This window comes from Dermacentor albipictus, chromosome 3, assembly GCF_038994185.2.
Source record: "Dermacentor albipictus isolate Rhodes 1998 colony chromosome 3, USDA_Dalb.pri_finalv2, whole genome shotgun sequence".
Taxonomy (NCBI): Eukaryota; Metazoa; Arthropoda; class Arachnida; order Ixodida; family Ixodidae; genus Dermacentor; species Dermacentor albipictus.
The window spans coordinates 7388922-7415172 of NC_091823.1; the positions used below are offsets into that span (position 1 = coordinate 7388922).

At 44.4% G+C, this 26251-nt stretch overlaps 1 protein-coding gene across 4 annotated transcripts in view; it reads left to right on the top strand.

Annotated features, from left to right (window-relative positions):
- The window catches only part of Nup98-96 (nuclear pore complex protein Nup98-96), a 246519-nt gene extending 222333 nt beyond the window's left edge, over positions 1 to 24186 (top strand). For 3 of the 4 annotated variants that reach the window (XM_065424259.2, XM_065424261.2, XM_065424260.2), the window contains 6 exons: positions 8797 to 9005; positions 11973 to 12273; positions 20114 to 20237; positions 20661 to 20794; positions 21273 to 21370; positions 22940 to 24186. In XM_065424259.2, coding sequence (XP_065280331.2) covers positions 8797 to 9005; positions 11973 to 12273; positions 20114 to 20237; positions 20661 to 20794; positions 21273 to 21370; positions 22940 to 23147 — 1074 coding nt within the window. In that variant the 3' untranslated portion in view covers positions 23148 to 24186. Of the gene's footprint in view, positions 1 to 8796; positions 9006 to 11972; positions 12274 to 19561; positions 19705 to 20113; positions 20238 to 20660; positions 20795 to 21272; positions 21371 to 22939 lie in introns of those variants that run through there. The other variant, XM_065424262.2, reaches the window with a different exon arrangement.
- Positions 24187 to 26251: the final 2065 nt, after the last annotated feature.

Below are 26251 nucleotides of genomic sequence, written 5' to 3' on the forward strand. Positions count from 1 at the left end.
TCAGTGACCTACGGCTGTTGAAGCAACGTGAAGTTCATCACCATGCATCCATCACGATCTTTGTGCGTATCGGTGGTTAATCGGCCCAATCTTTGCACATGCTTTCACACTTCATGAAATATGCACTGATTTTCTTGCCATTCTCTGTGTCAACATCATGTTATCATTTAGACCGGTCCTGTCAACCCCAGACATACCTTGTACCAACAGAGGTGAAACCAGCCAATTGCACGCCAATGCCCGCATTGGGCTGATGCCGAGAAGCGCTTGCAGTAACTAAGTCAGCCGGGGTGGCCTCTCCAGGGGGGTCAGCCGGGATGACCACGTCGGCCGGAGTGGCCTCTCCATAGCATGCTCAGTTCTCTTGCGCCAGAAACAAAGTGAGGTGCTTGCTTGGGTGGCACCTAGCTAGAGGGGCATGCGACATGTGGCATTGCACGGGTCTCCTGTTCTTGCCCATTTTGATGCCTCCGCTCTGACAGAAATCTGCACTGACACCAGTGGCTACAGCATCGGCGCAATTTTAGCTCAACGCCAATGTAGGCACCACCGCGTTATCACCTACACCAGCCGCCTCCTCTCTCCAGCTGAGCGCAATTACTCGATTACCGAGCGCGAGTGTCTCACCCTCATTTGGGCTGTGGGCAAGTTCCAACCCTACATATATGGTCAACCATTTACAGTTGCAACCGATCACCACACCCTTTGTTGGCTTTCTTCCTTTAAGGATCCCATCGGACGTCTCGGTCGCCGGGCCCTACGGCTGCAGGAATCCACATACACTGTGGTCTACAAGTCGGGCCGTCTGCATCAGGACGCCGACTGCCTGTCTCGTCATCCCGTCGATGCACCGGACGGTTTAGTGGATGTCACACCGATCTGCATTATTTCACTTTTTACTTTGAAAGACATTGGTGCTGAACAACGTCGCAATGAATCGTTACGGCAGCTTATCGAACGCCTGCTCTCTGATCCATCTGACTCATCCCTTCACATGTTCAGGCTACAAAATTGCATCCTGTATCGCCGCAATATGCACCCCGACGTGCACGAGCTCCTAACCATCATTCCATCTCATCTTCGACAGATTGTACTTTAGCAACTGCCCGTAGTTCCCACTGCTGGACACCTTGGCGTCTCGCAGACCTACTACCGAATTCAGTGACGGTTTTTCTGGCCCCGCCTCAACCACTCCATCTGCCACTGTGTTGCCATGTGTGAGTCTTGTCAACGCCAGAAAAGACCAGCTGTGCATCCTGCTGGTCTGCTGCAGCCTTTGGATATACCGACTGACCATTTCTTTCGCGTTAGCGTTGATCTTCTCGGGCCATTCTCTGTATCAAACGATGGAAATAGGTGGATTGCTGTCGCTACAGACTACAACCCACTATGCCATTACCAGAGCCAACCAACCATTACCAACCAGTTGCGCTACAGACATCGCTGACTTGTTGCTTCACGACGTTATCTTACACCACGGTGTACCTCGTCAACTTCTCATTGATCACGGAAGATACTTTCTTGCCAAAGTCACAGACGACTTACTTCGATCATGTGCTACTAACACAAGCTTACTACCGCTTAACATCCTCAAACTAATTGTCTTACCGAATGCCTGAACCACACATTAACTGACATGCTAGCAATGTATGTTTCCTCCGATCATCGTGATTGGGACACTGCTCTGCCATTTGTCACGCTCGCTTACAATTCCTCACGCCACGACACAGCTGGCTACTCAACCTTCTATCTCCTCTTTGGACGTGGGCCAACTTTGCCTTTTGAGACTCTCCTTTCGAAACTCTCCTTTCGACCACACTCGACTCGCCGACAGAGTGTGTTCGGGATCTCATAGCCACAGCGACCCAAGCACACCAGATTGCCCACATTTGTCTTTCTGCTTCACTGACACGCCAGAAGTGCTGTTACGACCAGCGCCATCACGATGTGGAATACGAACCAGGTGCTCTTGTGCTAGTTTGGTCTCCAACTCGCCGTGTTGGTCTTTTGGAGAAACTCCTCGTGATACTATGGCCCTTACCGCATCCTCCACCAGGTGACCTCTGTTACATATGAAGTGTCGCCAATGGATGCCACCATGCCTGCACCTCTCTCTGACATCGTCCACGTTGGCCACCTCAAACCGTACCTTTCTCGAAGCAATGAGCCGTACCAATAAGGTGCTTTTTCTGCAGGGGGTGATGTCACAAGCTGTAATGTGGGAGGACGAGTACACTGATGGCAGCCTTAGAGATGACGAAGAAGAGTTTATGTTGTTCGCTGCTCTACGCTTGTTGACTCTGCCATTAAAAGCCATCTGTTAATAGACGTACGCTACTTCCTTCCCGCAACATCATTGAATATTTTAAAAAATTGAATAGCAGATATTCAATTTGCAAGTCGAGTTATTAAGACATTCACTGTCCAATTCGGTTGTGAGGGTACTGGGCTGACGCCAGGTGGTGTAGAGTCACAGGCACGAGACGGTAGGCAGCTGTGTAAAGTAGCAAGGACGGGACAGTAAGGAATGGTGTGTGGCGGGCAGGGAAGAACATGGAAGGTGTGTGTGTGTGGTCGGCATGCGGGGAACACACGACAACGAACTGAGTGGGTGAAGTAAGTGGCGGAGCAAGCCGTGTACGGTGCGGCGGGACGCAACGCAGACTGCGTGTGTGCGTGCACCGAGGATTTTCCGAAATAAAGAATGTACTTGACAAGTGGGGCTCGTCCAATCAGACCTAACATGGAGTACCAAGAATCATCTAGTGCTACCTAGCCAGTTGCGCAGCCGCTCCTGCCTTCTTCGATCATCCAAGGACTGTTGGCTTCGACCTCCGTGACCACGATAGGAAGGGAGAGACTCGCGGCTGATATAGCTCAAATTCTGCGCACCATGCCACTCAACGACATGGTTAGGCTTTATAAGACAACCGCCGCGGGGCCAGTCCTCAACATCAAAGGTGCGCCCATCCCACTGCCGAAATTCAGTGGCTACCAGGACCGACACTCGCCGCAAGACTTTCTGGAGAGGTACTTGGAGTACAGTGAAACCTCGTTACACCGTAGTTGGCTGAAGCATGGAAAAAGTACGTACTAAACAGTAGTACTGTTTAACCGAAATATCATGAGATCACCCACTTACCTGTCGAAAACAGAACACGGAACTCAAAGAGAGAGTGCGATGAAAGAGAAAAAAAAAAGTGCAGTATTTATTCACTTCACGTAACAAAAGCGTTATTATCGTTTGATTCTGCGGCGGCCTAGCACAACGACAGCAGCCTCAAACTTTCTGAAGCTGCGTGCCAGCTTTTCAGCAAACACTCGCATGGCAGATTACTCGTTGGCGTTACGTATTCTCTATGCACGCACGCGGTAGTGCTTCAAAAGTCCCGGGGCGCCTTTTTCATTGCCGGGTGCTGTTCTCATCACGATGATTGCATTCATGAGGCTGACATAATGCGCAGCTTCTGCCACTGTCGGGCCTGAATCGCCCGTGCTTTTGCTCTCCGTGTCGTCCTCATCACTGTTGCTAGTCAACATCTCTTCGCAGTCGCAGCAGCGCTGCTGAGCAACTTTGCATTCCCAATGCCACACGCCGTAGTCAACAGCAAATCCCTGTCGCGTGCCAGCGCCAACTTTTTTGTGTCATGTTCAATAGCACGGACAATGTCTAACTTTTCTTTTATGCTGAGCACCTGGCGCCTTTTTTATCCGAGCTTCGGCATGATGCTAGTCTCGCATGCACGACGCCACAACGCTCTCTGGTTCGGTGCTGAAATGATGTTGATGTTGATGTGGCTTCACCCACAAACGCACAGGGCACTTGGAGGCCATTGTTCCGATCTCTGAGGCTTGTTGTTCTGCCGGGCCGCCCGATGGAGTCGACGCACCACCGTATTTGCGCAACGAAAAGTGGATACGCTACCTTTTAGCCGATGCGTACGCAATAAGCTGGTATGGTATATGCGTATACAAAACACATTATGTTCAATGGCCGATGAGTTGGGGATTTGACTTTACACTTTTAAAACGAAACTGCTGTTTAAGTGGGTACGGTTTAACGAGGTTTTACTGTACAGCGATATTGTGGGGATCCCCCCTGACCGCCGTTTACAGTTGCTTCCAGCAGCGCTGGAAGGGTCAACCAGACAATGGTGGCGCTTCTCAGGTGCACACCCCGACTGGCAGTCCTTCGCATGCGAATTTACGGCGGCATTTACCACCGTTGACTGCAAGTTTAAACTAAAAGCAGAGCTAGATCAGTGCACTCGGCATCCGGCTGAAAATCTCAAGCAGTTCATTCATGTTATTGCTGAATACTATGACCATATAGCAGAGCCTGTTTCAGATGCTGAAAAGGTGGAACGCGTGCAGAGACAAATGCATCTGACATTCCAAGACCTAAGAGCCAGCATGAGCTTCGCAAACCTGCAAGAAATGGCGAAGGCAGCCGGCCCTGTCATAGAACGCATTTGTCATCGTCCATGCTATGCGCCACCGCCACTACCGCGTATTGCACAAGCAGCAGCTGATTTGGCCTTCGTCTGTGCATCTTCGCACACCACTGCAATGCCCAATAGCTGCAGCCTGCGGCAGTTTCGGCTTCTGAGTGTCCGCGGTCAATGACACTTCACGCTGGAGCTCCGGAGTGGAACCCCTCACCTGTACCGTTCGCTTGTGCGCAGAACACGCAGGGCAAGTACACTTTGGCACTGCAACAACTCGGAAGAGTGCCACAGAACTTTGGGTTTCAAGTGAGGCAAGGTATCCCACGATTCGAGCTGCCAAACCACAGTATCACATGTCGGCGGTATGGCAGTTTTGGCCACATTGCACATCAATGTACTACTGCTAGACCACGCAGCCAACCCCGCTGTTTCACTGCAATTCTCCGGTACACCTACAAGTAGATTGCCTGGGAAATGGACGAGTGTAGCCGCTTCTCTGGCCGATGGCTACGCGACGTCCCTGCAAGTGCTCACAACAGCTGGAAATAAAGAACCACTGCTTGAACTGTTGATTGGTAACAGTGGGCCTCTTCAATTTTCGGCATTTTGAAACACTGTTAATAACAAAGTGCGAAGTGGTGTCTGCCAAGGCGTCTGTGAGTGAGCCCAGTGAGCACGCGCTGTCGTGCGTCTTTGTGGATGCAAACTGCCATTCCTCGTGAGGCACAGTAGGCACTAGGTGCGCTGACGCGAGCTTGCGCGCGTCTGCAAGCGTACGGGTGGTCTTGACTCAATGTTCACGATGAAAATAAAAAAATGACCCAATACAATTTTGCTTCTTTTCTACTGGTTCATACGGCATTGGAAAACACGATCTTTTTGTGCCAACGTTCAGTACGTCACCGAATTGCGATCATACGATCCATTTTCTGTCCACCACATCCAGTATAAACATGAGAAAAGGTGTGAGACGCATGCAATCAAGAACAGTAGCCACCCACCACAGTGGCTTCCCTGCAGCAGCCCGCCCATATCATGTGAAAACGCCAGCATGCTCTCAGTTTCCTATTCTAGCACCAGCAAATCTCTTCCCGAGTCATCACACACCGCATTCCCAGCTATAGCCGCCAACCATATCTCCATAAGAATCTTCACCTATCTATTTCATAGCGCTTGGGACGCAGTGCCATAGGAAGCATATTGCACGGCTTTGATAGGCAATAACAAACACACTGCCGCTCCCTCTGCAGGCGACATGAACTGAGCATTGTGCTTCGCTCTGGCGGCATCATATTGTATTCGGGCATCACTTGCCAGCCTCATTTTGTTTCCATTTCCTGTCACAATCTTAAAACACTATCCAATAGAAAAACAACAATGTGCATCTTGGATCGCTCAAGCACCACCAGCTCGACACACATTGGCATTTTATGCTGCAGTGATTTAGCACCAAGTGGGCACGTCAAATTTCCCACAAAATGACCCCACTCAAAGAACCTGCTGGCCCGGGCTCAATTTGAGGAGGGAAAATGTAAGCTTGCTAAATCTGAAAAGATAACAATGCGCATTCAGCCCGCATGGGCCCTATAAACTCGGCACTTGTAGGCATCTCGTGCTGCAACGATTGGCGCAACGTCTCGCATTATGTAGATATCAACTACAGTTAAGTCTGAAATTTTTTAGTCACTTTGGATTGTATGTTTTCCCAGTTAGTACATTTTTCTTAGATAATTATTATTATTTTTTTTTTTCAGCACATATGAGCGAGGTTTTACTGGGATTCAACATTTAAATCTTTTCATGACTTCATAAGCTGCCTCTGATGCAAAAATGTGCACAGGTGCCATGTAATAAATTTTGCCTGAATAATTCTAGCCTGCACAATCCATCGCAAATATAATCTATACTTGCGCATAACTTGCACAACAGAAAACATGCAACTGAAAGCTTGCATGCTACAATCAGGAGAGTTGCATTTTCTCTTTTCTGGCCTTAAAAATTGGGTACCTGATATGACGCTGATTGCATTACAATTGAGTTAATGTGGTTATTCATTATATGCTCTGCAATGATGCGGCTGAGCAGTTTATTGAGTATGCTGAGTATGCGCTGTGAGTTCAACAAAGGAGACTTAGGTGCACCAAGTGCAAGTTAAATTGCTGCTTGAGCCCCCTCCTTGCTTTTTGCTTCGAGGCCAATGAAACCAGTACTTTATTGTGGCTTCAGATATGCATGAATATTATGAAACTGATTGTGCAATAAGAGAAACTGGAGCTCTCTCTATGTGGTGTGGCTTTGATTCTCATTTCTCGTTTTGTGATAATTTTTGTTAATACAGTAGAACCTCGTTGATACGTTTCCGTTAAGTTTTCCCGATGCCAGCATTCGCAATCGAGAACACGAAAAATGACCTAATAGAGTTACGCTCATTTTTTACCTGTGTGTTCTCGGAAAACACGAATTTTTGGCACCAACGTTCAGTACGTCGCCAAACTGCGATCGTATGATACGTTTTCTGGCTGCCAGATCCCGTGTAAGCAAAAAAATGCGCAATGTGCGTGCCATCCAGGACAGTATATAGCTGCCCACCTTGGCAGCTTCACCACACAACTCGCCCACCCGTCTCACGCGAAAACGCCAGTGCGCACTCGGTTTCTCATTCCAGTACCGGCAAATCTTCTCCGGGGTCATCGCACGCAGCATTCACAGCTATCACCGCCATTCCTATAGCGATAGGCATCATCGCCTATCTGTTTCACAGCATGTAGTGCTGTCGGAAGCGTAGCGCTCGCTTATAACAGGCGATCACCGAAATGCGCCGCCATTCCCTGCTGCATAGTGCAATTGATACGTTTTCCGGCCACAAGATCCCACGTGAACAAAAAAAGGCGGCGGTGTGCGATCGAGAACGATATATAGCCGCACGTCTTGCGTGAAAATGACGGCGCGCGGTTTCATTGCGGTACCAGTAGATCTCCACCGGGTCGTCACACGCCGAATTCACAGCTATCGCTGCCAAACCTATTGCGATAAGCATCTTCACCTATATGTTTTACAGCGCATGGTGCATAGTGCCATTGGTAGCGTACTGCACACTTTTACTAGGCGACAACCCTAACACGCTGCCACTTCTTGCTGCAGGCGGCGCGATGTGGGCATCGCGTTTCATTTTTCCGTGGCCCTCTTAAAACACCACGCAATAAGAAAACTACAAAACACAAATCGGGCCCCCCGGAGCACCACCAGCTCGTCATGTGTCGGCGTCGCCTGCTGTGCCGTGCCGCAGTGATCCGCGCAAAGCTTCGCATTACGTAGATGTCAACAATAGTTGAGTCTGTCAAATCTTTTTAGTTACTTCGGGTCATACGTTTTTCCAGTTAGTACGTTTGTCCTCGCGTTATTGATTTTTTATTTTTTTTTCAAGGGCATATGAACAAGGTTCTACTGTATATGAAAAGCAAAAAAATTTACCCTTGATTGCGGTACTCCCTAATGCGAAATTTCTGTGCACCTCTATATACGTTAAAGTATGTGTGAGTATTTTGTATGATTATAATATATAGGTACACGGTTTATATTAGGAAGAGAACGCTGTGAGTAGCTCAGCTGGCACAGACAATCCGTCTTATGCAGCACAGTGAAAATGGAGCCAAGTGTGGCACGACTGCCTGTCTAAATTGGAAGACGCAAGAGACAGCTCGTGGGTGACGCGTGGGCACAATTCACAAGCCACCGCAGACAGACATCCAGTCATCCAGAGCTTTGTTTCTGTATATGTGTACGGTGTACGTGCTCGCCGCATGCCTTATCGATGGCATCAATGGTGAACATACGACCGCGCGCTACTCCGTCACCTTCTCATAGTGGTTGTCGTCGCAAAGCCAGTCTTACACAGCACTACGCCTTTCCTCTCACGCTTTGCCATGCCTTCCTTCTCCCCTTTCTGCCTCATGGTTCCGCTGCGCCCTCCTCTCCCGCCTTCCTCCTTGTGCTCTCTTCGCTGTCGCCCTCTTTCATCCACCGCTGTGCTCCGAGTTTGCTCTTTCATCCTTCGCACTCCTTGTTCACTCCATTACACCGAGGATGCTGATGCTCAACACTGGAACGGGCGCCTTAGGGCTGCTCTCTAAAAGAAAGCGTTGTTACATGACACAAGGGCAGGTTATTTGCAGAGTGGACATGCCAAAGTTGAAGAGGAGACCTCATTAAGCTGAATGTTGATTATAGTGTATTTTTCTTTTCTTTTTGTCAATGATGCAGTGTCTCACTGAAATTGAAGGTGAACACCTTGACAGGGGAGAAGGTCCCTTCATGTTTGTGTATATGTACTGCCTCATGCTTTTTGCAGAGTGACCAGCCACTGCGGCCCTATGCACAGCCCCCATACCCACCTTGTCATGAAGATGATGGAGGTGATGAGTCCTACGTGTTAGATCCAGAGGCACCCTTGGATACATGCTATCTGCTGCTCAAGCTATACTGTGATCAGTCTCAGAGATTGGACCGGCTGCTGGCACCGGTGTCCTCTGTGCCCTCCCAACTGGACTTCAGGATCAGGTCAGGCAGGCAGCTGGACGGGGCTGGCAAATACAAAAAGGGGCACATGGTTTACGCTTGACAGTACAGTTGAAGCCACTTACAACAATATTGAAGTGCCAAGCAAATTCTATTGTTTAACCGGGTTATTGTAAAAAGCAAAGAGGTGACAGAGATCAAAACATCTTTACTAGAGAGAAAGAAGTACAGTCAAACCCACTTACAACATTACCAGTTTTAACAATACTCATATGTACCAATGAGCAGCTGCGGCACCATGAACTTTTGTGAGTGTTTCAAATGTTCTCATTCTGCGTTATTGATTGTAACATTTAGATCTGACTACTGAGTGCCTTCAACAAAAGAAAAAGGAATGCAATATCCTGAAAAAGAATAGGAAAAAAATACTGGAATGCTGCCCCCACATGTGTTCCGTGCATGCGCATACCTTCACCGCATTGCCAACCTTGCACACTTCTCTCCCGACTCCCTCCCATCTCTCCAAAATATGAGTTAAAACCGGTATTGTTAAGTGAGTTTGACTGTATACATTACCACTGAAATTCAGCAAAGTACCACAAGGAAGATTCCTTAATGTGGGAAACAATTAAAGTGAATGTCAGCTGTGAAGTTTGAACTGAGATCTCTGCTTATTTACAAATTAGCGCTTTCTGGGCCAACTTCATTGTTATTATTTTTTTTTCAGAAAGCCTGCGAAGTTGTGCAGTTTTTTTACTGATTCATTGTGAACATGGTTATTATCTGTCTCTTACTGTCAATTTCTTTGTTTTTGAGCTGAAGACAAGCATGGCCACAGAAACAACCTATGTGAAGCTTCATGTTTCTTGAAACAGAACTAAAGCATGTTTCTGTTGCCCTTCATATGATGCTGCAAGGAAAAGAAAATGCAAAAGGCGCCCATGGCAATGTGTTTTCATCAAGCTGTGTCCACATGAGAGATGTCACTTCCTTGTAATCGTCAGTACTTAGTTGAAGCGGCGACAACTCCCTAGAGCTTTTCAGGTCTAATTCCTTACTAGAGGTGAAGAAACATCCAAAAACACCATGATTCCACCATATAAAAAGGTGGTTATCGTTGCTGGAGCTGCCTAACCTTGCACCAGAATTTTTAAGATTCAGGAGAGCCAAAATTCTACTGTGTTTCTGTCACCTGCACTTACAAAAAAAAAAAAAAGTTTCCTGAGAAGCTGGCACCATCTAGCAGCACATTGTTTACACCAAAATGATAAAATGATCGCCATTCATCTGTGGCAGACACTAGAGACAAAGAAATCCCTGGATGAGGGATACTCTTCCTTGGCGCGGAAAGAGTAGATGTCCATTTATATTGGACCACCCTAGCTATTTTCATATGAGACTACGGTGAAGTCTCGTACAAATGCAGGGTTTATGGAAGACCCTACTTGTCCTGTTTGCAAAGCAAAAAAGAAAAAGGTAATAGACAAAGCTGCGGGATCGATTTCACTTTTTATGTGCTGTCAGTACAGAGCACCTTGTCATGAATCAGTGCTGAGAAGCAAAAATTTGTTTATCTAAGTAAAGTCTGTTAATTTGACCCTGACTATTCCGACAAAATTGATCTAATTACCCAGCAGGTTAAATTAAATTAGGTGCATAAAAAATGCAAAAACGCACAGCCAATTATAATTTGGCAGTACAGTGGAACCCGGTTATGAACCCTGATTAGGCGTCCCCCGATTTTGCGACGTTCTGGGTTTTACAACGGATTGGTGCCGTCCCAGTGAACTCCACATAGAGAAAATGCATTAAACACCTTGATTATACAATGCAAGATTACACACGTCTCGTCTCGTATGACAACCTGGGCAAAACTGTGAACCCGACGACGGACGCATGAGAAGTGCCACTAACCTCTGGCAACTACTCTGCACCGTCTCCATCAGAATAAGCAGAGTGCCCCTTCGCATGCAGAAAGCTCAGATCGGTTTCAGAGCTTCCTGCTAAGCTCCTTTTTCCTCCCTTACATTCGCTGCCCTCTCATCATTTGCTTCTCTTCCCTCTGTTTGCATCGCTAAATCACAGCTGTCATTGCTGTCTCATTGTGCTTTCTATCCGTCTGGCTTCCCCTTTTTTTTTTTTTTGTCTGACTGCTTACTTGCACTTCTCCACATTTTCATTTGGAGATAGTTTTAGCTTTCGCATACTTGTTGGCATATTTCTGGCACTGTGCCAAGAGCACTGTCGGCTGTGTACATCGAGTTTAGTGCTGAGTTTCACGAAAGTGAATATCTCCAAAAGTTATCACCCGAGAATCTGCTTGAGTGCGTATGGAAAGCGCCAAGAAAGCATGTGCGACAGTCGAACCGATTAGACACTGTCAGGCTTGCAGATCGTATAGAATATCTGTGTTCACGCCCGCACTTCTCGCAGTTCTGAGTTTTGTTTATGCCGGAATACACAAGACTTCTCACACAGCTGTCGTTTAGTTTCTGGTTTTACGCCAGTCATTGTGTCATGCCAAGACTGCTGGCTGCCACCTCGGGCGAGGATGACGCCACAGATTCTGCCGTGCCTGTGCCTGTGTTTGCGGTTGTGCTGCGTAATATCGACAACATTTGGAAGTTTGTGCAGGAGATGCCATAGGTGACCTCCTTGAAGGCGCTGTTGCATTTGAAAGAAAACTCTTGCTATGTAGCTCTAAGAATGTTGATAAGAAACTGACCAATTTTCTTCTGTAGATAAAAGGGCGAAAAAAATGTTTCAGCCTGCTGGCAGGTACGGATCATAGTGCAAGATATGCTTAACATATATACAGTGAAACCTCGTTAAACCGTAGTTGGCCGGAGCTTGGAAAAAGTACGTACTAAGCGGTCGTACTGTTTAACTGAAATAGCATGAGCTCGCCCACTTACCTGTCGAAAACGGAACTTACTCAGTTGTATTTATGTTATTTCACTGTTCAAGCGTTTCTGCAGACATAATAATTTAGTCTCACTTGACTTTCAGCTGGCTGCTGCACAAGCTGTTGCAAGCCTTTGGCTTTAGCCACCTGTCTGTAACTGCGGCTGAGACCCTGCACACAAGCTTTGCGGCCCAGCTTGAGTCGTGGGGCCTGTGGCCCTGGGCAATATTTGCCCTCCTGCACCTGGAGGGTGCTGCAGGTCGCCGCAAGGCCGTAACTGAGCTTCTCACACGGCATGCCTCGGGGTCACGCAGTGGCTCCCACCCTGAGACTGGTCTCACTGAAGACGAGACCTTTGTGTGCGACAGACTGGCTGTGCCACCTGCTTGGGTCTACCAGGCCAAGGTCTGTGGTCATTCCTCAATTGTGAAATTCTGTGTAAATGCCAAGTGTTGTGGGAATAGCAGCGCCAAGTATGCGGGAATCTCCTGGCTAAGCCGTCGGTGCTGTTTCTTGTCTATTCATTTGTTCAATTATGTCTAACCAATTTGACTCGCAGTACGCACTTGTTAACTTTGGTTCACAGGTGGCTTTTTGGAGTAGATGCAGTTTATGTATATTGCCTGTTTCATTCCAAGTAAATCATTAGTGTGCGTCATTTGTAACGATACCAGACAAAAAGATATGTGCAGACAACGTGTACATCTGAATAAGTGCCTATTTTGCTTGTCCACACATTTATGCAGACTATGCAATAAGACCCCATTACAGTCGCCAACCGATTTACCAGACTTCCTGGGGGCTGAGAAATACGAAATAGTCCGAAGAATCGAACAGTCCAAAAAATTCATTCAGTGAAAAATATAAAATTCAGTATGCTTAGAGCAGCTTAAAGAAATTTCTAATAATGCCCTGCATGCTTGGAGGCAATCAGTTTTCCTTGGATTTGCGCAAGACTGACATTGTCTCTGTATACAGTCGACAAGAGCGTCACCACATTGGAAATCTCCGCCAATAGAGATCGAAGAAACAAGCCATGTTTCTTCGCACCACTTCACTCTCACGAAGGCACAGGAGACGGCTCCAAGCACACAAATGTGAAGCTGCACAAACACAGACAAAGATGGGACGTTTCCGAGACACACTTACTCTGTGCAAACTACCACACCAAGCGATTAGGAGGATAGTGCCGGCCGATAAAAAAAAGTTGAGAAAAGAAAATGATGTCTCTTGGAATGTTTTGTCGTTCAAGGAAGAGTGGGCATGGCCTCCGAGACAGTAGAATGGCACACATACTGTATTGATAGCATGTGCCTCCCAATCTTGGAGGGCTATAGAGCGGGCCACTGGAAGTCAAGCATGGCTAATCCAGCGGGAAATTCAATATAGCAGCCTTTAACCCTTTGAGCGTCAATGACATACCGTATTTACTCGCATAATGGGTGCGATCATTCCACAGGGTAAATTTGCCGTGAAAAGAAAAAAAGAATTTTTTTCGTCCCGCGTTTGCTGCGGGATGCTGTCCTGTATTGGTGCGGGGCACCAAAACAAAAATGTTGACCGGCGGAGCAAGCCGAACACGCTGAACGCGTCTTTTCTTTTTTTTTTTTCGTGAGTACATTACGTTCATTGAAACAGTTTCTTCCGTATCAGTAATGAATAATATCGTTAATATCGGCAAGTTTGCGGCAATAACGTAGCCATGTCCACTTTGAGAAAACAGAAACAGATGGCCGCGCTTAGCTGCCAGTGATATAGAAACACATGGCCGGCATGCTGCGGAAACTGCGGCATCTGTCTTCACTACTATCCTTATACAGCACGTTTCCACTAAGGGTCGGCGAATATCTCAGCCGTGTTATAAGCGTCGGCGTATGAATAGGGTACACTTTTAACGTATCAGTGTAAACATGGCTACTATCATTGCCGCTCGCGATTTGTTGCGTACCCACAAGTACAGATGAGAAGAATCGAAAGACGCCTTTTTTGTTGTTGACCACAACCATTATAAAGCCTGCACATAATAAAGGCAAGTTTGGTTGTACCTCTTTTTGTCATGGAAGTGCGGAAAGTGATGAAAGTAATGAAATGAGGCATCTGCTTAAGAATGTTTGGTACGTGCGGACCGCTTGGTTTGTCTTGAGTCGTTCGCGTAGCATACGATAGATGGTAAGCGTGATCATTATTAGCTAGACATGGCACACGACATATCACTGCGGCAAGTTTGGATGCGATCATTACACGGGAAATTTTAAAAATCTAGTTTTGACGACAAAATTCAGGGGCGCAATCATTACGCGAGTGCGATCATTATGCAAGTAAATACGGTAAATATACGGTGCCGCGAACGATGTCCGAAATGGTCAATGCTGTATATTTACGGCACCGTCTGTATGTTTAAAAAGCATGCCAACTTCCTAACTTTTTCTTTTCTGTAATGTGCTGCCACAATGTGGGAATACAGGGAACTTTCTTTTGCACGCCTTCCTCTCGGTTTTCGTGGCATGGTTTTTGCGCTAGTTCACTCCCACGTGTCTATATAGTACTACTGCTCACGCATTGGCACGCGCTTAGGCAGATGGCGGTTTGGGCTTTGTTTTGTGGGTGGTTTCGGCTTCTTGCACTTGCAAAACTGATGGCTATCTCATTACTAATCGCTCAAAGGGCAACCGCTTGTTTCTCGCTCGTTTAGTGCTCACGGGGGTGCGCATAGGAACGAGGCCGCCGTGCATGCATTTCCGCTGCTCTTTTTTTTTTTTTTTGAGACTCGCAAAAACTAATTGCCTCTGGTTAGCAATAAGATAAAGATTAGTGAAAGTTTGTCACACGTTTTACTTTTTTGACGGGAACATGACCACACTGTTTTCTTGAGTGCACGCACCTATGTAGCTCGATTACACTATGAATGTACATATTAGTGTAAGAGCAGGAACATTAGAGTCTTGCGAAATAGTCTCGTGTGCGCATTTTCAAAGCCTTGAATTATAACAGTGCATCAATTTTCAGTTCTTATAAGTTTATTTCCTTCTTTACTGTTGTTATTCATGAATGAAGAGTACACACATACCAACGCAAAAATTTTTTTTTTCTCACTTTACAGTCACCCTAGAAAAATTACGGTAAATTTTGTTTGAAATAACTCCCTAAGAAAAATTGGAATCTGCAATAAAAAAATTGACCCTCAAAGGGTTAAAGGGCCCCTCACTAGGCCCCATAATAAATTTTGGTTATATGCTGAAAGTTGTTACATGTGCTCTAGGGTGCGTTCTGCCACAAACATTTTGAAATCGACTCATTAACAACCTTGTTCTTTATGGTCTAACAGAATCTGAGCATGACACCAACGAATCGCTGCAATCGCAAGTTAGGAATTTTTTTGCTGACATACTCGAGCTTGATTTTACTCAAATTGAGCGATTGCATAGGCTTGGTAGACCTAGAGGTGGTAGACCTCGCCCCGTCATTATGAAGCTCCTAGATTTTCGTGAAAAGATTAGTGCTCTAAAGAATGGCTATAAAGTAAAAGGGTCCCAGTGGCGTATATTTGAAGATTTTTCTTCAAACGTGCGCTCCATCCGTAAAAAACTATGGGACGCTACAGCACAATTCCGTAACAATGGTTCAGTGATACACCTCAGGTACGACCATTCGTTTGTTGATAATCAGCTCTACAATTGGGACATTGTTTCCAACTCTCTTGTGAAAGTTCGTGATGGTACCACTCACCATCATTTACCACTCTCCCAGGGGAACAATCCTTTACTTAACAGTAATATGCTGCATAAACTTTGTATATTAAATCTTAATGCAAGAAGCCTATCTAACAAATATTCAAGCTTTTCCTCTTTGGTGGCATCACATTCCCTGCATGTTATCAGCGTCACTGACACCTGGTTGTGTAGCGACATCTATGACTGTGAGATAACCCCCCCCACCCCCCTACCCCCCTTCCAGGATATAACGTCTTGAGACTAGACAGAAAAGCAGGCAGAGGTGGAGGCGTTGCTTTGTTTTTGCGCGCTGACCTACAGTTTTCTGTACTACAATCCCCACTTGAAATCAAGACGATCAGGTGTAAGGTGCACATTAATAAAACGAATGTAATCATTGGTGTGTTTCATCGACCTCCCAGACATGTCTCAAATGAAATAACGATCACTCGCGTGTTCATCCAAGAGCGTGGTTTTGGCTCTTCAAATTTAATCTGCATGGGGGACTTCGATGTACCTAACGTTTCGTGGGCTTCATTATCGGTAACTGGTGATAATGTCCCTCTTTCTTGAGAGTTGCTTGAATTTTCACTAACCCTTGGATTTAAACAAGTTGTATCTGATCCTACTAGAGAGTACGCCATGCTAGACTTGATTCTCCTAAATGCACCGCTCTTTACAAGTGGCTTTGAGTGTGAGATTATTGACGGTATTTCCGATCGCAAAGCTGTTTTGTGCTACTATTAATCTTTCAGTTTCAAGACGCCACTATGAATATGCCTTGTTTTCACAATTATAATCATGCAGATGATGTGTCCATACTTGATACATTAAGCATTTCATTCGACAGATTCTCCCGGTTATGCACTACCAGTGATATCAATACTAGTACCCCATTTTGAAAACATTGTTCATAGTTGCATAGAGCGCTATGTGCTAAAAAAAAAAAATCTTGTCCTTCCTTGGATGACAAGAGAAATACTGCATTTGAAGCGTTGAGTACCCAGAGCACGTCGGAAGCGCTACATAAATGCTGAAACAAATGACCAGTTTCGCTTTATGAAGCAAGAACTCTGCCAAAAAAATTGATGCAGCTAAGAACTTCTATTATCAGTTCACTCTACCTAATTTAATTAAAAATAATCCCACGAAAATTTTGGAGCTCGATTTCACCTATGAAAAACACCACCCAGACATTTGTATTAGATGATTCCGAAATAGGTGATCCTGGAGCTATTGCTAAAGCATTCAATGAATATTTTCAGTGTGTATATACACAGGACAATGTTGTAATTCCTCCCTACTCCACGACAACTAGCATGTCCTATGCAATTAACAATGTTACAATGAAGCAAGGGGTCCTGAACCTTATTTTAAATCTTGACACCAAAAAAGGCTGCAGTCCAGACAATGTCAACAATGCAATTTGTTTCAATCCAAGGGTTAGTCTTGAAACTGAAAGATTAATAGTAGCAGAAAACAGCTTTGCGATCGGAAATACCGTCAGTAATCTCACACTTCATCGTTATGCACTTTGGGCGTGTCAATACCTCACATTAATTTTTGAGAAATCAGTGTCTACTTGTACAGTTCCTTGTTCATGGAAACGGACTAGAGTCATTCCATTGTTCAAATCTGGGCAGAAACAATCTTTTCTAAATTATAGACCCATTTCTTTAACTTCTCATGCATGCGAACTCCTTGAACACATAATTTATAAACACATTATCACTTTTCTCGAGTCTAATAACATTTTATGCAGCGCTCAGCATGGATTTCATAGTGGTTTTAGCACAGTGACTCAATTAACTGAATTAACTGAAGAACGAAGGTTCTTCAATTCTGCTTTGCTGCTGGTGTGTATTTTTCGCAGGAGTGTAACCATCAACACGTTGTTTTTATAAATCTTTAAAATGTTTTACACTTGGTTAGAGCAATATTAGCGCTTTGTTTGACTGGTTAAGCGCTGCGCCAACAAGTGTCTGGACCGTGCAGACCGATCAGGCTACTCACGTTCGTCTACGCTAAAGTTCCTTCGTCAGCTTGAATTTATGCCTCCAGTCATTAGCCGAAATGACCAGCTTGCCTGTGGTTACCGGAATACCGGACACGTTCAGCGCTACGACAGAATGCTCGCAACGCACGCTGCTTCGATAGCTCTCGCTCGACGGCCATGCGGCTAGCGGAGAGGTCTCGTGCGGGAGGGGGCGTGCTCCAAAACAACCGGAAGTGAACGATGTGACGTCGCATCGTGACGCTGAACCAGTGAAGGCGGAGCTTAGCGCCGCTCGCTCGGTGAGCGAGTTGAGGAGGAAAAGCATGGCTAAGGAGGAGGGTAACTTCTAATCGCTTGTAGCTCCATTAATACGTAACGCTTCACCTAAATTGTGGTGCGAATGTTCTACTTAAGCTGTACCCTAAGCGCCTACAAAATTTGTCCGAACCGTTTCAGGGGCCCTTTAACAGGAAGAGCGTAAGAGTGGGGTTGATTAATATGCAGAAGACAAAGATAATGATAAATAACCGGACAAGGGATCATGAGTTCAAGATCGCAAGTCAGCCTCTAGAGTCTGTGAAGGAGTACGTTTACCTAGGTCAACTAATCACAGGGGACCCTGACCATGAGAAGGAAATTCACAGAAGAATAAAAATTGGTTGGATCACATACGGCAGACATCATGAACTCCTGACTGGGAGCTAACCGTTATCATTGAAAGAAAAGTATATCATCAGTGCATTTTACTGGTGCTGACATATGGGGCAGAGACTTGGAGTCTGACAAAGAAGCTTGAGAACAAGTTAAGAACCGCGCCAAGAGCAATGGAATGAAGAATCCTAGGCATAACCTTAAGAGACAGGAAGAGAGCGGTTTGGATCAGAGAGCAAATGGGTATAGACGATGTTCTAGTAGACATTAAGAGAAAAGAATGGTGCTTCGTAGGTCATGTAACGCGCAGATTAGATAACTGTTGGACCATTAGGGTGACAGAATGGGTACCAAAAGAAGGGGGAAGTACAGTAGAGGACAGCAGAAGTAGGTGGTATGACGAAATTAGAAAATTCGCGGGTGCTAGTTGGAATCGGTTGGTGCAGGACAGGGGTAATTGGAGATTGCAGGCAGAGGCCTTCGTCCTGCAGTGGACCTAAAATAGGCCGCTGTTGATGATGATGATGATGATGATGATGATGGCGGTGGTGCTGGTGGTGGTGGTGGTGGTGGTGATGATGATGCTGATGATGTGATAAACTATGGTTGAATATTCAACTTGCTTGAGCAAATAGGCCTAATGAAGAAGTTAAATGAAGACCAGTAGCGATTGTAGTATGCCTTAACACACAAGTTATCTTGTGGATGAATATTGCAGAATTTGTTTGCTGTCACTTTTTTCATTACTCTAAGAACGAGATTAAAATTTGTTTCATTTTTTTTTTAATACAATGATCATGCACAAAGCACTGTAAAGTGGCACATCAATGACAGCTGCTAAAGATGTACATATTTTTGTGGCATAACAAAATACTGTTATCGACTCTGTCTTTAGGTATGTCTTATGTTATCGAAAAATGTAACCAATTGTGCTGAAGTTTTTTTTAGTTGACTTCTCTTGTGGCTGCTATACAAAGATAGTTTAGGCAACTGAAGACAGTTTAGGGAATTTTTCGCAGCAAGTCTCCCACTATTTAAACAATTTCCTGTCTCTTCAGTGCCACTGCAGTGCAAATATCTGTCTAACTCTTGGCCGTTTGCATGTGACTGAATTTTGTAGCTCTTTAACTTTGTCCTTCCCCACCATGACAACTCAATGACAAAAGTAGCATGACAACGGCGCCATAATCACACTTGAATGATGACAGCATGATTACTATGGGATGGCGGCCAAAAAATGATGTTGACGGAATGACAAAGGTGGTATAACAACAGCGGCATGACAACGATTTGATGACCCTTAGGAAATGACGACGATGGTACGACACCATTACAGGGACGGCATGGCTACAACAGGTGACGATGACAGTATGATGACCATGGAAGGAGCACGACGACAGCACGACCTTGAGACACGTGCTCAACATGGTGTCATGTACTGTGGCAATCAGAATAATAAAGGCTGTAACGACAAGCATGAACCGTACAGGTGTTGCTTTCGTTTTCTGCTGATGACTGGCGATGCTAACTCCGCTGCTTCGTTTCTCTTGGAAGGTAGCGCTGCTTTTCTCTCTTACACTGCACATTTGCGGCTTCCCGCGCTTCAAAGGTTGTTCAATTTACCTCTTGTGCAGCCAAATACACATGAATTAACGAGAATTTGATGCCATTAAATAATGCACGTGCCTGTCAGGACCAGAGGACAAGTCCAAATCAACGGGGGTCGAATTAACGAGGTTTTATTGTGGTTGCTTTCACCCTGTTTCACCATTCTCAGCTTAATAAATGTACAATACCTGTAAATAATTCTTTACTAAGCATGCCAAGAAGGCAGACATCATGATTATTTTGTGTTCTGCTAATCAAATTTTTTTTATTTTCACTGCAGGCAATTCGTGCTAGTGCTGAAGGGAACTTCAAAGACAGAGCATTCTTTCTTCTCAAAGGCAAGATTTGGAATGAAGCACATGAAACCATTGTCCATCACCTTGCAACAGAAGCTGTCATTGATGGTATGATCTCAAATTTATTCTTTAAGTACACTCGAACCTCGTTAGGACAAAGTTGAAGGGGGAGTTGAAATTACTTCGTTCTGCATTACTTTGTCTGCGTCATACGAAGACCACAGGTCTTCTGGCTCTAACCTTTCAATGTCCGTAAGCTTAAACATTGCATTGCATGCTTTGATTCTTGGATATGCACTGCTGCTTGGTCTACATGTATGTATGCAGCCTTTTAAACATGCTTTTATAATGCAGTATCACTTGTAGTACAGATATTTGCAACTTGTGCAACTTACGTTATAAGCGGTCTACACCATATAAATTTTTTTTAAAATTTGGATGGGTGTTTTGGTATGCACATAATGATTACTCCAGAATGTTGAAGGTTTAGTCTGCCACTAGCAGTACTCATTCTTCTTTCTTTGCTTGCAGATAAACTTGGTGAGCTTGCAGAACTTTTGCGACCCCTTGTTGAGCACAGTAGCCAGATCCAGAACTGGAGCACTGGTGGCAAAGTTTTCCACGACTTTCTTAGGGTGTGTGATACCATGAAGAAAGCCACACAGGTAAGTCCTTCCTTATTATTATCCTCTGCCAATAGCAGTGCATTTTGAGTATTAAAGATAAGATATGCTGTGCTAAACCAACTTGGTTTTGCTCTTAGGGGTTTTATTTCTATGTCCCCTTAACTTGATCTACTCCATCGTTTTTAACTCTTCCTCTTCTCTCAAGCCGTACACCACTACTCGTTAATGTTTAAAACCAGCGACATAACGGCGCAGTCATGAAGCCATTGTCGCAGTGTTTTTGTGAATGTTATGCCACAACAACATTGCTGTAGGGAAGAAATAGCCCTCTTGACGAATTGAGGTATATTTAGCACGAAAATGCATAGTCATATGTGCTAGCCTTTCCTGTATATTTGGTGGCATAACAAGTGGTGTGTCTGTAACCTAGGAGGAAAAAAAAGAAGCAGAAGAATGAGCATGTGGCATGTTGATGCCTTTAGTGTTTTGCCAAGCGGATGGAGCAATTTCTGTGCAGGGTGACCTTGGTACGTACGACCTTGAAGCAATCCGGCCAGCAGTGCTTTCTCTCTGTGGCTCCATTTCCAACCTCGTGTGCAAGACGCCAAGAGACAGGTAATACCCCTCTTGTCTTAAACAGGAAGTGCTCTTTTTCCTCTGTTTGTCGTCGGTGTGTGCATGTGGCCTGCATGCTTATGTGTCGATTTATTACCTCTGGTAAAGTCAATTCCAGATATGTCATCTTCGACATATTGAATTATTGTCTATATCAAACGTTTGTAACATCCCCTTAAGATAAGATCTAAGATAAGATAAGATAAGAACTGAAGTTCTTCTGATCCCCTTAGAAATACCATGCAATAGTATATCACTGTACTATGCGTGTTACTCCCGCTCTCTGCCATATTTTATATACAGGCGAACCTCGATATGTTGAACAGCTTGGTCATCACGAAATAGTTCGAAGCCAGAATTTGATATATGAAATCGCGTAAAAAAACTTATGCAAATCAATCGGTGAGATGCGATCGGGGATCGTTGTTTGCAACGCACATTTGGTTGCGCTGCGTGCAATTGGCCTAGGTCGCACCAACTTCGGCAACGCCCCGTGATACTAAACTGCTATTATATAAAATGTTAATTCGTCATGTTCTAGAATATGCATCTGTCGTTTGGCCACCCGACAAACAATGTGAAATAAGCTCACTCAATAACATTAATCGAAAATCTATCTGTTTCCCAAAATTACAGCCGTAGTTTCTCACCAACACAGGCTCAGCAATCTTATAAAATTGAGCCATTACTTTCACATCATCACATTGAAGCCCTAATACTTTTATATGCAATTAATAACTCCACCTCTGGTCTTTCTGATTGTAACTATATCACATTGACCAACGCAAGTTGTGCCCGTAGCAAGTTGTACCGTAGCATGCATTGAGCATGACACCTATTCATGCCTGTGCTAATACATTCAAATACAGTTTTTTTTCCATGTACAATAGAGCTTTGGAATTCTCTAACTGGTAACATTCGTTCACTATCAGTAAAAGATTTTATAGCTGCCACTGGTAAGCACTTCGTTAACATGTAAAGCGCGTCTTTTTGATCATTCATCTTTTTGTGTATACATGTATCTGTGTTTTTAATGTGTAATGTATAGTAACGCATAATGTTCCCACTCCTGCCATAGCCCTATATTGGGCTGCCGCATATGTAAATAAATAAGTAAATAAATAAATTCAATTCATTTTTCTTCTAGCTAAGCAGTGCGCTTTGTCTCCCTGGCATCTTTTGCTGCCTGTCGTGCAGCCTTCAGCCGGTCTTCTTCTAGCTGGGAAGTGTCCATATGGACCATTGCACAGTATGGCGTGGTGCAGTGTAGTGTGGTGTGCCACTGTGAACATGCTTTACATCCATTTAAGATTGTGGCTAGTATCATCTACAACCAACCTTTGTCAGTTGCCATTTCATGCTTAGATCTACTCTCGGTTACGAGAGAGCCAGCTATATTTCACAGAGAAACTGCAACACGACTTTTGTTCGCTACTGTAGCTCTTGAGCAAGGCTCCTGATTGCAGATCATAAACCAGCATTGGAGAATACCATGGTACTAGTCATTTGTGCACATAAAGACATTGTAGTTGCCCTCGTATAATGGACTCATCACTCTTCTCACTGCAGGCTTTGCCAGGCAGAGATAGCAAAGAAGACTGCAATGGTTCTTCAGCTGGTTACCAGTGCTGACAGTGGTGCACCAGACAGCGCAATGCACGCAGCATGTCGCAATATTGAACTGCTCTCCATGCCAGAGGACTACTCGATTGAGGACTTTGAACTGCTTGCCCGCACATGTACAGAAAATACGATCCTCTGTGATGCCACCAGCTGAATGTGTTTGTTGAACAGCATTTTCATGTTACCTTTGCAACTTTTTTTTCTCTTTTTCATTTTTTTTGTACTTGCCATCTGCATGGTGTGATATGATACCCCACACCTTCTTTGGCACTAGGTTTCCTTTCTGTCTCCTGAAATGGGTTCTTGATTCAGCTGTTTGTACTGCACAATTCTGTTAATTTGTGCACTATTAGTACTTTTATGTTCTTCATTTTGTCAGAGTATCTTAAGTATTTCACTTCTCACAGCAGGTTACATTTGAAGTTAGGATTTTGTGGAGTTGTGTTTAAAAGTGCATGTTTAATTACAAGGACTTCCATATCTACACAAATTTAGGTGCCTCCTCTGTTGTCTTCTTTGAGGCATGATCAATGAAGGGACAGGAAAGTGCTTGCAATCACGGAGCAAATAAATTTTCATTAACCGCATAGTTATTTTCTGTGCATGTTTAAAGGCACTTTTCATCATTATGTTACTCATCATAAGGAGAAGATGTGAGCTCTGCTTTTTCCTTCATACATAATGTCTGAAAGCTTTATCTGTAACGTGCTTGTGTTTTAACTTCACAAAATTTTATTATTATAACGAACTCTTACAAGTTTGTTCATATATCCTCAGACCTCTCTGGATTTCATTACAGTTTTATATTTGATAACATTTCTTCCAGAAGATTTGTAAAATACGGTGAATTTCCCTATTTTTACACAACAATTTTATCTTGCAAAATCTGGCAATTTGGTTCAGGGGATAATATTGTAATGGGTGTTACTTCGTCACAAGCTAAATGACCATTTACATGATATTGATTTCAGATCTACAGAGCCACATTTCTTGTTACTGTCATTTAAGTAGGTGTCAAACAATTTAGTGAAAGTTGTAATAACAACACATATTTCAATTATTCTTGTATGATACGAAAAAGCTCACTTTTGCAATGCAGCACAGCAGTTATTGAATCATTTTGTAATTAAATGCACATTTCAGTGGTGTTAAGCCATTGTGTGGCACCTTGAATAAAGTAACTGCTTCAACAACTTTCGAGTCGACTTTTTATTGTGATAGCAATTACTGTATGCAGATCAGGTATCGATAGCACATGCATGGCTCATGCATGGAGGGTTAATGGGGGATGCAGCTTTCGCATCACGGAAAATGGCCTGAAAATGTATTTATCTTTTAAATCGCACTTTCAGTGTTTATTAACTCTCTATCTGATTTCGATATATCTTCACTGGAAACCACGTAGAAGTTCACTCTAAAAATTTGTTGTATCAGCCAAGGTGGCGAAAAATTGTGTGGAACCATGGATAAGCGGTGTTTTTCAACCACAATATCTCCGGAACAACGCAACCCAGCACTCCCGTGTTTGTCTCACCAGGAAGCGCATTTCTTCTTCAAATTTGCCATTTCAGCCATCTCCTCGAGACAGAAACAGGCGCCCAAAAAACAAATGATTGAAGGTCGTTCTGAAGTCACCGATTGGCCGCGCCCGCCACGTGACTCCAGCGTACTCTGTCATTGGTCTGGCACATCTCTAAAGAAACATGGCCAATCTCACTATTTCTGCAGGTCTCAGACCTGCACCTAAGCACACCAAGCATGTGATGTGAACTTTGCGACCAAGCTTCATGCACAGATCCTCAGACACGCTGCTTATCCTTTCAAGCATTGGTGCTTTGAAATTCGCGACCAAGCATTTCATGCATTGGTGCCTCTGACTCGGTGATAAAGCGCATTGCACCCAGGATCCTCAGGCCCACTGTCCCTGTATATGCACCCAAAGGGAGCAGAGTTGCGTATACATTATACTTCTGCCATTTTATTCTAACCCTGTGCGGTAAAGCTACGCAATGGGCGTGTAGGAGCCAGACTTTATTTTATTGATTTCTTTATTCAATACTGCCAGCAACCTTTTGGCCACCAAGGCAGGAGTGGGTACATTGCATTATAAGTTATTTTTGGTACAAATCATTGTCGTCCTGTGATGACAAAAGAACAATGAAATACACGAACACTAACGAGAGTAATACAATGAATAATCAACACTTATTAGCATATGGGCAGTTCTAAAGAGTACGTAATAAAGAATGCGCAGCAATCGCAAGAAAGGAACAACGGCTGCTAAAAAAGATTCCAACGTTGATAGGTTCACCACTTCATTCGGCAGCCCATTCCATTCAACAGCAGTCCTTGGGAAAAAGGAACCATTGCACGCATTTGTTCTACTTTGAGGTACTAAAATAACCTTGCTGTGTTTCTTACGGGTTGGTTGTGACATGTTCAAATGCATGTATGCCTGGAAATCTAGTTTTACTTGACTGTTAATGATGTTGAGTGTATTTTAAGGCAATGCAACTGTCGCCACGATTCGAGTGTGCAAAAACCAGACCGTGTATAAAGAACAAATATAGACACCTGCCTACCATAGGCGTTGTAAACAAAGCGAAACGCTTTTTTTTATAATACGTTCTATGCAGCTAGCTTCTATTTTGGTTTGTGGATCCCGCACTACATCTGCATGATGAAGTAACGGGCGTACGAGAAACATGTATGCAACTAATTTTGTTTCACTGTTAGTGTTTCGAGTGATGCGTGAGCAACCACAGTCGTTTTGATGCTGTAGTGACAATGTTTTTAATAAGGGAGTTCCAACTTAATATGGAATCAATAATTATACCCAATGATTTGAACTTTGGGTGATTTGGTTATTGTTGGCATTGTATGTGTAGAGAAGTTTTTTTTTTACTTGTTATTGTCATTTGAGCACATCTTGAGGTATTCAATCATCACGCACGCATGGCACCAGTTGGTGATAGCCATTAGGTAGTTGTTTAGTGTGGCTTGATCCTCGTTTTTTGTTATGGTATGGCAGACAATGCAGTCATCTGCCAAAAAAACATGGCAGCGTATAGAAGAGTCGATGGCCAGGCCATTGAGATATATAAGGAAAAGAAGGGGCCCAAGGACCGAGCCTTGAGGAACCCCAGAGAGCACTGATGCTGTATGAGACTTCGATTTAGCTATCTGTACATATTGATGGTGGTTAGAAAGGCAAGAGTCAAGTCACATTACAAGTTGGTTATTGTTTAAGAGGCTCCC